Source organism: Typopeltis vanoorti, chromosome 16, assembly GCF_054136105.1.
Source record: "Typopeltis vanoorti isolate ZY-2024b chromosome 16, IOZ_Tvanoo_1.0, whole genome shotgun sequence".
NCBI lineage: Eukaryota > Metazoa > Arthropoda > Arachnida > Uropygi > Thelyphonidae > Typopeltis > Typopeltis vanoorti.
In genome coordinates, this window is record NC_143564.1 from 13,103,495 (window position 1) to 13,118,472 (window position 14,978).

Sequence of the window (14,978 nt, forward strand, 5' to 3'; positions counted from 1 at the left end):
CTTGTTTTAGTATCTATTTTCATACACAAATATTATGTTTAAGATTGGAACTACTTGCTTTACATGTTTAACACCATTGTAATTAAGAATGCAGCTGATTCCAGCTTTCATAATTTCATAATTTTGATTTCATGATTTTGTATTTTTTGCTAATTTTCACTTCAAATTTGCTACAGCAGTTTACTCAATTTTCAGGTAAAAAGTCCAAAACAGTTGTAGTGGAATTATTCAAATCCAGTAGAAATGTTTTGGACACCTACTGAATTTATTAAGATCATCAAAATACAGTAAAAAACCAAATTGAACATCTTATTTTGATATCAGGTCAAATGCCACTTTTTGCATGAAGCTATCCAACAGATCACAAATAACAGTGAGGACAGCATGCATCCTTGACCTAAACATGCTGATTTTACATTGCATTATGCTCCTATACATCTTACAAATGAACACGACTTATCCTTTTCATAAAGGATATACAGTCGACCCTTGAACAATGTCAAGGTTAGGGGTGCCGACACCCCGCGTTGTTTGAAAATCTGCATATAACTCTTGCCTCCCCAAAAACTTAACTACTAATAACCTACTGTTCGCCGGCCTTACCAATAACATAAACAGTCGATTCAAGATATTATGTATGTTACGTATTATATACTGCATTCTTATGATAAAGAAAACTAGAGAGAAAAAAATCTTAAGAAAATCATGAGGAAGAGAAAAAAAATTTACAGTACTATACTGTATCAATACCATAAGTTCAGGTCATCTGTTTATAAGATGAATCATATGTCTGCAGTACCTACATCAATATTGTCTAATATGATACAAAACATTGTAGATGCTTTATGTATTACTAACACCAGATATCTAAAATGAAAAGATAATGTGAAAAAGAAATTCATATTTATTTACAGGTGTATAACATTTCATGCATTGATAATGAAGAAGCAGCAATATGAATTACTTTATGGTAGCCTAGCCTATATACTAATGAATGAATTATTATAAAATTTTTATTTTATTCTAATTAATTAATTTATTAAATTAACGCATTCTTCTTCTTTCACTACGCATTATTCCTGCTACCTATGCAGGGTCCATGTGTTACTTAGATGCGACTTCTTGTTAGTCTCCATCCCAACCGACCTGTCCCCTAGTCTGCCGCTGGGGGGGGGGGGGGGTATATTTTTGGCTGCAGAGGCATATGTTCACAGGGCCGGTTTGCCTGCATGTGGGATGAAAAATGCCAGATAAAATGGCGGAAAAAACCCTACTGCCCGCGCTCAAGACTGGCTAACTTGGCTATGCCTGAGGAAAATCCTCACGTTCCTCATGTCTTTGACGGGAAACGAACCTGGGACACTCCTTCCCCAGGCATATGGTTGCGAAGTGCAAAGCCACTAAGCTAACTGCGCGGACCATTAATTTAACACATTAATAACAATTAATTTTATACAGTGATGATTTAATATTGAACCTTTACGTGTTTGTATACATTTCTCTCGACTGTAAATGGTGCCATGTATGGTCTGTAAATGTGTGCGCAAGTTTTGATAAATCTTAACTTTTTATAATAGATCTGTGTATATTTTAGGATAGTAAATAATAAAATAGACAAGTAACTACATATATGTAGAAAGTATTTTACCTTGGGTATAATAAATGTTAAAGATACCAAGCTATTTTTAAACCTGGTTTTACTCCATTTCCCAAGTAAGCAAACAGACAAACAAGTCAAGTTTGCACCTGCAAGTGTTGCAAGTCTAGCTGACCCTGCATGCAGTGCAAGACCAAGGCAACTCATGGTAAAAGTAGATTAAGCTCTGATTACTAATCTTAATATTTACCCATAATGCAAAGCACATCTCCTGGAGGAGATGTATGATGCTTTGTATTAAAGGCAAGGGGCCACTACCCAGAATTTCATTCCTGCTGGGGCGTCGCCAGGTTAAATAAGGCCACCGTTGTTTTCGCCAGGGAACCAGGGCGAACAGCGAAAAGTCAGCAACTGGAACAAATCTGGAAACAAACCCCAACTCAACATCACCAGAGTTAAAGATCGGTACTGTCAACGTAAGAAGTCTGAATGGCAAAGAAATGGAGCTAGCTGAGGAATTAGATAAGTACCAGATCGACATAATAGGGGTGACTGAAACAAAAAAGACAAAAACTGGTGAGATCTCTCTGAGCAATAAATACAAAATGTTATATTCAGGCAATGACAATCAAGGAAAAGAAGGAGTAGCCATAGTATTCAACACAAAATACGAGGCTAATCTTCTTGAATGGCAGTCAGTCTCAAGTAGAGTAATGTTGGAAAATATGAGAATGGGGAACTGGACAAAGAGACTTATTTGTGGATATGGTCCCACAGAAGGTTCTACTAAGGTAGAAGTGGAGAAATTTTTTGAGGCTTTAGAAAAAGCAACTGACACAATGAAAAAGGAAATGTTGGTCCTTGTTGGGGATCTAAACAGCAGAGTAGGAATTGATTGTGAGACATACAAAAATGTTTGGGGAAAATTTGGAGAAAAGACAAAGCTAATAATAATGGCAAATATCTGTTGGATTTCTGCTCAGGACATGGACTGGTTATTACTAACACCATGTTCCAACATAAAATTGTGCACAAATTTACATGAGAGAAGAGGCAAGGAATAAGAAAAGTCTCATTGACTATGTTATTGTTGATAGCGATGTTTTCTCCCTAGTGCAAGACACCAGAGTGTACAGAGGTTTTGAAATTGGAAGTGATCACTATTTAGTCTTGAACAGGATAAAATTGAATTTCATATTGAAAAGAATGACATGTAAGAAAGTTTTAATGCGAATAAAAGTTGAGCAGCTCCCAGATGTGAACTGTAGACTAAAATACACAAAGATTATTGAAGAAAAAATGAAAGAGTTTGAGAAAAGGAATCAAACCTCGGAGATTCAGTGACAAACCTTGAAGAAAACGTTGATTGACTCAGCTAGAGAAGCATGTGGTGAAGTTGTCTGCAAGGATAGAAAAATTAGAACTCCATGGTGGACACAGGAAGTTAAAGATGCAGTGAAGGAAAAGAAGAAAGCATATCAAAAATTCCTGGCAAATAAGTCAGCTTGTGCTCTTAGAGAATACAGAGACAAATGCAAGAATGCTAAACGCTGTGTATAACTAGCTAAACAAAAGTCATGGGAGGACTTTGGCAAGAACATAGAAAATAAACATCAAGAAGGTGGTAAGATATTCTGGAGTTTGTTGAAGAAGCTTAGAAATGGAGGAAAGAGTACTGTAAAAGAAGTTCGAGATGATAAAGGTGACATGAAAACAGGAGAAAAAGATATGCTTGAAGTATGGAGTAATTACTTTGAAAAATTGCTAAATGAAACAAGCAGTGATAACACGGTGGAAAAAACACTCAACAGGCATGCAGTCAGGAATACACATCCATACTTGAAGTAGAAAAAGCCATCAAAGGCTTGAAAGGTAGCAGCAGTAGATGATATTCCACCAGAAATGCTGAAGGATGGTGGTATAAAAGTTTTACAGTGGCTGCACTGCATAGTTCAGAATGCCTGGACAGGGGGACAAACTGCTGCTGATTGTAGTAGAGCTTTCGTAGTACCCATATATAAAAAGGGAAATAAAACAATGTGAGAATTATAGAGGTATATCCCTATTGAATGTTCCTGGTAAGATATATGCAAGAATACTTGAGAAACAGTTGAGAAGAATTGCAGAAGAAAAGCTTGGTGAAGAACAAGCTGGATTCAGGTCAAATAGAGGCTGTCAGGAACAGAATCTTCACTTTACGACAAATAGTGGAGAAATCATGGGAATATAACATAGATCTGTATTTAAGTTTTGTCGATTTGAAAAAGGCATATCACAAGGTACCAAGAGAGAAGCTATTCAATACGCTACAGTTATATGGTGTCAATGGGGCATTATATCAGCAATACTTAGTCTTTATTTGAGTTGTAAGTCAGCAGTTAGAATTGATGGAAGTACAGGAAGATGGTTTAATATTAAATCTGGTGTGAGACAAGGATGTACATTATCCCCTCTGTTATTCATTATCTATATGGATCACATATGAAGGAAAGTGGTATTAAACATGATATCAAAATTGGAGATGTTAATGTCAGCTCTTTGCTTTATGCAGATGATGTTATACTTTTAAATAAATCTGCTACAAGTCTGCAAGATTCTCTGACTAAATTGAATAACTGTTGTAATAGATATGGTATGAAGGTCAGCAATAAAAAGACAAAGACAATGAAAATAGGCAGAATCACTGAAAATGTCAACTGTGTTGTGAATGGAGAACCTGTGGAACAAGTAAAACATTTAAGCTACTTAGGCACGATTTTTAGTGAAGATGGTAAATTAAATATGGAAATAGACAACAGAATCAACAAAACTAGCATGGTAGGAAGTCAACTAAATAAATTCATATGGAATAAGAGAGAAATTAGTCGGAACACTAAATTAGCTGTAGACAAGACAGTGTTCAAACCAGTTTTAACTTATGGATCTGAGAGCTGGGTCAGAAGTAAAACACTTGACCAAAGACTAGAGACCACAGATATGAAAGTCCTGAGAAAGATTAGAGGTGTGAACAGATGGCATCAATGGCAATATCATATTAAAAGTGAGGATATTAGGAAAGAACTTGTCATTGTCAGCATCCAGGAATGCATTAGCAGAGCTTATCTCAGGTGGTATGGTCACTTCAACAGAATGGGAGAGGAAAGATTAGCAAAACAAGTGTTCTCTGCCAAGTTTGCAGGAAAACGATCCAGAAGAAGACCAAGATATAGATGGATTGATACGGTACAAAATGTCTTAGATAATAGAAATATAAGATCTGGTAATGTTGGAGTCTTGACAAGTAACAGACTGATTTGGAGGAAAATTGTAGTAGGAAGTTAGTAATGATGCAAATTTTTCATGTAGTACTATCATATCCTATACACCACCTTGAGAGTACATGGCAGGAATTTGACGATGATGATCATAGTACCTCAGCCCTGCATCCAGCATCTGTTTTGTGTTGAATGAATTAAAAAAAAAAAAAAAAAGAGTTTGTTATTTAAATATCTCCATGTTAATTTGTGTTCTATTGCATCAATCAGAAATTTACAATATTGTTGATTGAAACTAGTCAATGATTTATTACATTAGCTTACTTTCTTTTTTACGTTTTTTTCAATATTAATTTAATAATTAAGAATAATACAAGCCATAGAATATAAACTCCAAAATAATTGTATATTAGTTAGATCTAATTTAGCAGGCTAAATTAGATTAGGGTAGCTCTATCACCCAATAAGTGTTGTTATTTTTTGTATATTGTTTTAAATTAGAAGTGACAGATCCAGAAATTAAAACTGGCTTGAACACTATCTTGTATACAGCTAATTTAGTGTTCCGATTAATTTCTCTCTTCTTCCATATGAATTTATTTAATTGACTTCCTACAATACCAGCTTTGTTGATTCTGTCATCTATTTCTATATTTAATTTACCATCTTCACTAAAAATCGTGCCTAAGTAGCTGAAATGTTTTACTTGTTCCACAGGTTGACATTTTCAATGATTCTGCCTATTTTCATTGTTTTTGTCTTTTTATTGTTGACCTTCATACCATATCTATTACAACAGTTATTCAATTTAGTCAGAGAATCTTGCAGACTTGTAGCGGATTTATTTAGAAGTATAACATCGTCCGCATAAAGCAAAGAGCTGACATTAACATCTCCAATTTTGATATCATGTTTAATACCACTTTCCTTCATAATGTGATCCATATAGATAATGAATAACAGAGGGGATAATGTACATCCTTGTCTGACACCAGATTTAACATTAAACCATCTTCCTGTACTTCCTTCAATTCTAACTGCTGAATACAGACTAAGTATTGCTTGATATAATGCTCCATTGACACCACATAACTGTAGCATATTGAACAGATGGTATCAGTGGCAATATCATATTAAAAACGACGATATTAGAAAAGAAATTGACATTGTTATCATCGAGGAATGAATTAGCAGAGCTAATCTCACGTGCTTTGAAATATAAGATCTCATAATGTTAGAGTCTTCACAGGTAACCAACTGATTTTGAGGAAAATTGTAGATAGGAAGGTAGTAATGATGCAAGTTTTTCAAGTAGTATTGTCATATCCTGAACACCCCTTGAGGATATATGTCAGGAATTTGATGATGATGAGAAGAAAATATGAGTGTGAATTAAAACAGAAATTGAAAAATATGGAACCGAAAAGAATTGAAAACATCTGCAATGATATCAAGAATAACATAAAAGTAACAACAGGAATCTTAATTGGAATTCAAAGTAAAATAAATACAAAAATTACAGGGAAATATCACTACTGTCAAGGAGGATACAAAATTTTATCTAATATTATATTGAAAAGAATCTAAATACTAAAAATGCTATCCTTTAGAAGAACCCAGAAATCGTTCTGAATCAATATTTAAATAATAACAGTTCAATGGAAGCAGAAGCTGTTGAAATACACCTACCAAATCATTCTATTTCAGTTACAAACGTCTACCATCCTGATAATACAAATATTGACACTGACATCGTTGAAAAACTAAGCGAAGCTCCAACTGATACAACCATCATACTTGATGGCCTAAATGCAAAAAGTCCAATGTGGGGCTCCCCTGATTTAGACCATAAAGGCCAACAATTGGAAGAGCTCTTTACAGATTTGGAACTCACAATAATTAACAACGGACAGAGTACTTATCTCTCTAAAACTATGGGAACTGAATCTGCTATCAACTTTACAGCTATTAATTACAGCATTGCATCAAGGGCACAATGGAAAATTTTGGGAAATGCCATCAGTGACCACAGATCCATAATAACAACACTAAACTTCAAAATTGATCAAGAACAACAAATCAGGAGGAGATGGAACTTTAGAAAAGCTGACTGGATAAGTTTTACTCAAATCTTGGAGAACCTTTGTCAAGATGAACTTGTCTCTGGAAAAATATTGATAGAAAATTACAAATCCTTACTTCACACATCAATAAAGCTGCGAAAGCAACAATACCAAGAGGCAAATGGAAAAATACCTGGATACCATACTGGAAAGATCACTATATCAATTGAATGATTACAGAAAGAGACAATATCAACAAACAATTTAGAATTAATAAAACTGATGAATCCAGAAAGAAATTAATGGATATAACACACAAAATAGAGCAGGAAATTTGGAAGTGCAAGCAAGAGAAATGGGCAGAGGTTTGCAATAACCTGGATTCAAGAAAAGACAGCCAACACTGGAACATTATTAGAATCCTAGATAACAACATCAAAGAGGAGAACCAACAGAAAACAAATTTCATCATAAATGCTGAGAAAAAAGCTATTACAGATCAAGAAATGGCAAACACACTGGCAAAAAACTATTCAAACAACTCCAAACTTCAGTATAACAGAGAGGACAAGACCCTCAATAAACTCACAAGTAAGATACTAAAACAAGCAAGAACATACCAATCTAATGACATCTTCTCTGAAGAATTTACACTAAGTGAACTAAATTCATCAATCGAGAAAACTGCACCTAATAAATCTCCTGGTAATGATCTTATCTTTGGTCATATCGTCAAACAAACACCTTGGCAAAAACGCCAAAGAACAACTTCTGGACATTCTTAATACTTCTTGGCGAACAGGCAAACTACCAGAAGAATGGAAAAAATTAGTTATTGTACCCATCCTAAAACCTTACAAAAATGCCGCAGAATTTCAACGCTATAGACCTATTGCATTAACTAGTATACTCTGTAAAATTACTGAAAGAATCATACGCTCCAGACTCATGCACTGGCTCACAAAAAATAAGAAAATTAACTACTAAACTGCTTATAGAAACCATCATTCACCGACAGATCAATTATTCTACTTCTGCCAAACAATAATACTCATTTCAGGAAAAACCAACAAAAAAGACAACTGCCATATTCCTTGATACGACTGCTGCTTTTGATCATGTTTGGATCAAAAAAATTAATACAAATAGTACATGATATCAGAATTAGAGGAAATGCTTTAATCTGGATCGCTGATTTCATGAGAGGAAGAAAGATCAAGGTTAGAATCAATGCAGCAATATTTAGAGAGCGGAGAACCTGGGCTGGTGTTCCCCACAGCGCAATACTTAGTCCCTTACTATTCCTTTAATATGTCAATAACATTCATCCCTGCCTTACAGAAGACACAAAAGTAGCATGCTGCACAGACGATATAGCCATCTGGCACACTAGTGATAAAATTAAAGAATCGGAAGAGATTCTAAACAAATCCATGAGAGGATTAGAAAAATGGTCAGATGATCTTAAACTCAAAATCAACCTAGATAAAACAAAACTAGGCACCTTTAGTACAGACAAGAAAAATAGACATTCCTACAATCTCAAAGTCATGATCAACAACAGGCTAACTGAAAAAGTTGCAAATCCAAAATACCTTGGTATTATGCTTGATCAGGAATTACATTTTGCACAACACATCTCTGACACTTCCAACAGGACTATCAAAAAACTAAATATACTGAAAAGGCTTTGCAAAACTAATTGGGGTGCACAGCCAAAAATTCTCAAAACTACTTACACTACACTAATAAGGCCAATAATGGAATATGCAGCACCAGGCTTCATTGGTAAAGGAAAAATTAGACAAAGTACAAGAAAAAGCATCCAAGATTATCATTGGTGCAGTCTCCTCCACTAATAACATCAGAGCTCAACAGGAATGTGGGCTTGACCTGCTGGAGGACAGGCAGAAATTTGCCACCATTAAAATTCATTAATAATATCAGAAGCTACCAAAGCGATCATATCTCCCTAAAAACTTATGAACACTGGAATCAAAAATGCAGACTTCACAGATCATCAAGATTACAATATGATGACACTATAAGGAAAGAAATAGGTAAGAAGGAAATAAGCAAAGAACCTCTATTTTCCAAATCCTTTGCCTTCAAATACTTCCATAAATCTAAACCTTACCAAACTCTGTACAAAAAAAAGAATCAAAAGAAACGCTCCAAGAAAAAGGCCTAAATACTATCAACCTTCTTTCATCCTCCAAACAGGTTATTTGTTATACCAATGGATCGTCAGACACCAATATGATTAATGGAGATGTTGGTGCTCACCTTCTATTCCTGAAAGGTGAAGAACTTTTAATAAAAGTTGGATCTGGGAGAATTGCATCCAATTTTACCAGTGAACTCTTTGCAACAAATAAAGCATTTATCGAAGCCTACTTAAAATTATCATCATCTCAACAATCCGAAGGAATTATAATTTACAGTGACTCAAGATCAGCTATGGAGGCAATCAAAAATGGCAATACCAAGCTCACACAAGACATCCATAAACTCTTAAACCAACTAAAGTGTTTGGGAAAAAGTTGTATTTTACAATGGATAAATTAGTAAAAGAGGCCAGAGAACCCAACCAGGGAACTGACATGATAACTCTTGCTGATACTAATGCACTAGCAAAATCTAAACTAATTCCACTAAAATCAGAGATAGAACACCAAATTCCCAAAATCAATGTTGACAGAAAGACCTCCACCATAATAGCAAGACCCTGAACAGACATTTTAGAGGAAAATGAAGATCAATACGAATGATACAAGAACATATAGAAACTGCAATAACTGCCTTAGTACTGAACTGACACCCACTCACATTCTTACCTGTCCAGAAATTACAGCAGCCTTGCAAGCAATAGACCCTAATCCTGAACAACAGCTCTATACATACAAAATCATTGACATAGCCAAAGCAGTTTAAGGAGCACATGGAAATATCTAAGACTCTTCAATATAGAAGATATAGAAACTGCAATAACTGCCTTAGTACTGAACTGACACCCACTCACATTTTTACCTGTCCAGAAATTACAGCAGCCTTGCAATCAATAGACCCTAATCCTGAACAACAGCTCTATACATACAAAATCATTGACATAGCCAAAGCAGTTTAAGGAGCACATGGAAATATCTAAGACTCTTCAAAGGACAAGACAACAACATCAACTAAAAAGAATCACACCTTATGAAGAAAATTGTGAATATCAAGCAGGATTCTGAAGAAATAGATCAATAGTTGACCAAATGTTTATACTTAAAGAGATACTAGAAAAACAAAATGGAAGAAGTTGGTACATGGAGCAAAGAACCTTAGAGGAAGAACAAACACAAGTTGCTATATTCAGACAATAATGATCAAAGAAAGGGAGTACCTATAGTGTTCAACACTAAATACGGAGTTAATATTCTTGAATAGCAGGTAATAGCAAGTAGACTGACGTGGGCAAATAGCAGAATGGAGAATTAGACAATACAGTTCCACAGAAAATTTGAAGGCAGCAAGAGAGGAATTTCTTGAGATATTAGACAATGCAGCTGACACAAAACAAGGAAAAGTATGAAATTAACTTTAAGCCTTAACTCGTGCAAAGCTAATAATAAGTGCCTGCTGGATTTCTCTTCAGGATATGAACTAGTCATTAGTAACATAATGTTCCAAAAAATTCACATTGGATAATTTCGAAGCACCCCAACTCCCTGTTACTCTCAAACCAACTGAACTCCTCCTAATACATTTTTAATAAATCACACAGCATTGTGTGGTTTATCATCTGAACAAATCTTACGATATGGTCAGCCAGATTATCATATTGCTAGTCCCATGTATATTCCACTAATTTTTATTCCTTTTTTTTTAGTCTTTAAATTTGTAATTTTCAAAATTTCAGTTTTCAGATTTTTCATTTTCAACTATAGTCCATATGATTCATCATTTTCCTTGTTTATTGGCTTTGTTGATGTCTCATTATCAACAACATTCTCATGCTCAATCAAGTATTGGCTACAAATATTTTATTATCCACACCTAAAATATACATCCAGGTATGTCTTTTAATTATTCTTTTAGTATAAATTAAAATTTTATATTAGTCTTTAACTTAGTCTCTGATTAGAGATACAGGGTATTTCCATTACATAATAAGTTTTGCTATTTTTTGCCATTAAATTCCCTAATTCGCAGTAACAAACTATTGTCTCTGGTCCCTATGAGCTCACACTGGTCGCTTTGCCGCACATAAGAAACCAGTCTGCACTGTACATCTGCTTATGATACTTTATGCAACTGCAGATAACAATGGAAAATGTTTCTCCCATACAAATAAATGAGCAAATATACCAAAATGTAATGTTACTGAGTTGAACAACAAGAATGCAAAGCACATAAATGTAATATGGTTGTAGTATGAATATAACTCAACACTTTTGACTTCTGCAAAGAAAAAGAAATGTTCTTTCATTTTGGCATGCAGCAATTATGTAAAAATCACTTGCTTTTAACTGAAGGTAAATTTCAATGTTGTACTGTTATGCATTTGAGATAATCTTGGAGAGGGCAAATATTTTTAAAGAAAAAACAAAAATCTTCACAAAGAAGAGGAGTGGCTGCAGTTTGTATTAAAAATTAAATATGATAATGGTTGTCAATTCAGTATTAGTAAGCATAAAGTTATGCACCTTGACAAGATGAGATTCATAACTGCATATTATACTGGTGGATAGAAAGTCAAATAGCAAAAACTGTAGATGTAACTCAGAAGATAATTGCAATGCAGAAACAAACACTCCACACATAAGGATGAAGCTATTTTGCCTCTTTACAAGGCCTTGATACAACCACACTTGGACAACTACTGTGTGCAGATTTGATCTCCTGGGTTCCAAGCAGATAAGGAAGCTGTGAAGAAGGGTATAAAAAGAGAATTAAAAAGATGATATTAGGATTATGGAATGTAGATTAAAGAACTGAGATTACTTGGACTGCAGATTGTAGTAACCAGCAGAAAGAGAGAGGCGATGTTATAGAGGCCTATAAACTTTTGAAAGGGTGTCAGATAATATCGGTTGATAATTTTTCATTATATGGAAGGCGAGTAGAGGACAAGGGAGGAGTCTCTATGAAAATTAAGTTTGTGTGCAGCTAAGAAACGGATGAAAGAGCTAGGTTTTTCTCTCACAGAGTAATGAGTGAGTGGAGTTTATTTACAATAATATACTACTACTACTAATAATAATAATATAACAATTTACCTGCTAAAAGGAAGGGGTGCTTAAGGGTCAAAGCTGTATAACTGAGAGGAGACCTCCACATAGCCTTTAAAGGAATGCAGAAAACCGACCAGGGCTTCTGACCTAATGTCAAATCGTTACCTTCTCGTGGTGCACCCTGTTGGGTATCTACTTGGATACTGAACGAACGAGGATGGGCTGGCAATTTGGGATTTAGCCGACCAAATTGTATTCTTATTGGTTACACCAAAATAAAAAAATGATGGTACAACATGACAAAATTTCATGCCGGCTGGGGCGTCGCCCGGTTAAACAAGGCCCCCGTTGTTTTCGCCAGGGAACCAGGGCGAACAGCGAAAAGTCAGCTACTGGAACAAATCTGAAAACAAACCCCAACTCAACATCACCAGAGTTAAAGATCGGTACTGTCAACATAAGAAGTCTGAACGGCAAAGAAATGGAGCTAGCTGAGGAATTAGATAAGTACCAGATCGACATAATAGGGGTGACTGAAACAAAAAAGACCAAAACTGGTGAGATCTCTCTGAGCAATAAATACAAAATGTTATATTCAGGCAATGACAATCAAGGAAAAGAAGGAGTAGCCATAGTATTCAACACAAAATATGAGGTTAATCTTCTTGAATGGCAGTCAGTCTCAAGTAGAGTGATGTGGACAAATATCAGAATGGGGAAAAAACAATGAGACTTATTTGTGCCTATGGTCCCACAGAAGGTTCTACTAAGGTAGAAGTGGAGGAATTTTTTGAGGCTTTAGAAAAAGCAACTGACACAATGAAAAAGGAAAAGTTGGTCCTTGTTGGGGATCTAAATAGCAGAGTAGGAAATGATTGTGAGACATACAAAAAATTTTGGGAAAATTTGGAGAAAAGAGCAAAGCTAAAAATAATGGCAAATATCTGTTGAATTTCTGCTCAGGACATGGACTGGTTATTACTAACACATCAGCAAAGCTGGTATGGTGGGAAGTCAATTGAATAAATTCATATGGAATAAGAGAGAAATTAGTCGGAACACTAAATTAGCTGTATATATACAAGACAGTGTTCAAACCAGTTTTAACTTTTGGATCCGAGAGCTGGGTCAGAAGTAAAACACTTGACCAAAGACTAGAGACCGCAGATATGAGAGTCCTGAGAAAGATTATAGGCATGAACAGATGGCATCAATGGCAATATCATATTAAAAACGAGGATATTAGGAAAGAACTTGACATTGTTAACATCCAGGAATGCATTAGCAGAGCTAATCTCAGGTGGTATGGTCACTTAAACAGAATGGGCGAGGAAAGATTAGCAAAACAAGTGTTCTCTGCCAGGCTGGCAGCAAAACGACCCAGAGGAAGGCCAAGATATTAGCTGGATTGATGCGGTACAAAAGTGCCTTAGACGATAGAAATATAAGATCTGATAATGTTGGAGTCTTGACAAGTAACAGACTGATTTGTAGGAAAATTGTAGAAAGGAAGGTAGTAATGATGTAATTTTTGTAATGTAGTACTATCATATCCTGTACACCCCTTGAGGGTACATGGCAGGACTTTGATGATGAAAGGCAGAAGCACATCTAGTGTGAAAGAATTTAAGAGAAGGTATGGGCATCTGGTGTGAATAATGTTTGTGGCTAGTTTGTATAGACTCCCTAGATGAGTTCTTGACTTCCTGGAGATCTCTGATAATATTGTCAAATAAATGACTTGAAAAGCAACCAAAATAAAGTTTTATATGCTTTTCACGTCATTTATCCAAAACATAGAAACGGAATCCACTTTGGAGTAAACAGAATGGTACTTCAGTATATCCTCATTCTTCAGGTGGAATTTTTTTTTAAAAAAAAAAGTTTAATGAAAGGCATTACAGCAGTTTCTAGTGACAATATTATGCTTCATCACTAATGATATATGTTGGCTTTAATGTCATTTTCATTGAGCTTGCATGAATAGTTTCTTGCCATTTAGAATAGCACAAAGAATTACTCTATATTGTAGTTTCTTTAAACACACAGATGACAAACTTTTTTAAAATATATTACAATAATATTTGAAAATTTCATTTAACACAAAGTTACTGAAGTGCAGTGTTATCCACAATAAACTAATAAACTCACGATTCAATGCTTTCTAACATGGGATCAGGTTCTGCTTTCTCTTGTAGCAAGGACATATGCTCTCGACTCACTTTAATAATATCACAGATAGCCTGGGATGCATTTCCATTACAGTCTTCATTATACACTGGATCAATAAGTGCTACTAGCCTTTCCATTATCTTCTGTTCATTTAGCCACTGCAAATATCCAGAAAAATGATTACAACAAGTATTTTGATGAAATTGGTATGACATCACAAAAAGAAATACACTTAAGTGTGTGTGTGGGGGGGGGGGGATAGAGGGATCCATTACATAATTATTACAAACTCATGCACTGTAACAAAAACTGAATATCACCAATAACCTCACAAATACAATGCTATTCTAAGAGAAATTCATTGAAGCAAACTATCTACTACAATAAACTACCCAGTGATCATCAGTAATTTTCTAGCAAGAGTTTCAAAATCCTGAGGATTTAGTTGCCATCCTGGTACCAAAAATCCACACACACACAAAATGGATTCCCTTACCACACACACACAAAATGGATTCCCTTACCACACAACCACCACCACCAAACTTTTTCACGATATGCCCCAGCAAGTCTATAGGAGTTCCATAAAGTGACTGGGGATGCTGTACCACTTTTTGCATAACATTCCCTTTGTATGAGAATAATTCCAAGAAGAAGTCAATAAATAATAACAATG

General features: G+C 35.1%; 1 protein-coding gene across 4 annotated transcripts in view; it reads right to left on the reverse strand.

The window, feature by feature from the left end:
- The window catches only part of fmt (phosphatase 6 regulatory subunit 1-like protein fmt), a 450,952-nt gene that overhangs the window by 359,302 nt on the left and 76,672 nt on the right, over nt 1-14,978 (reverse strand). For all 4 annotated transcript variants that reach the window (XM_090406310.1, XM_090406311.1, XM_090406308.1 and 1 more), the window contains exon 7: nt 14,282-14,460. In XM_090406310.1, the coding sequence (XP_090262436.1) occupies nt 14,282-14,460 (179 nt within the window). The remainder of the gene's footprint in view (nt 1-14,281; nt 14,461-14,978) is intronic.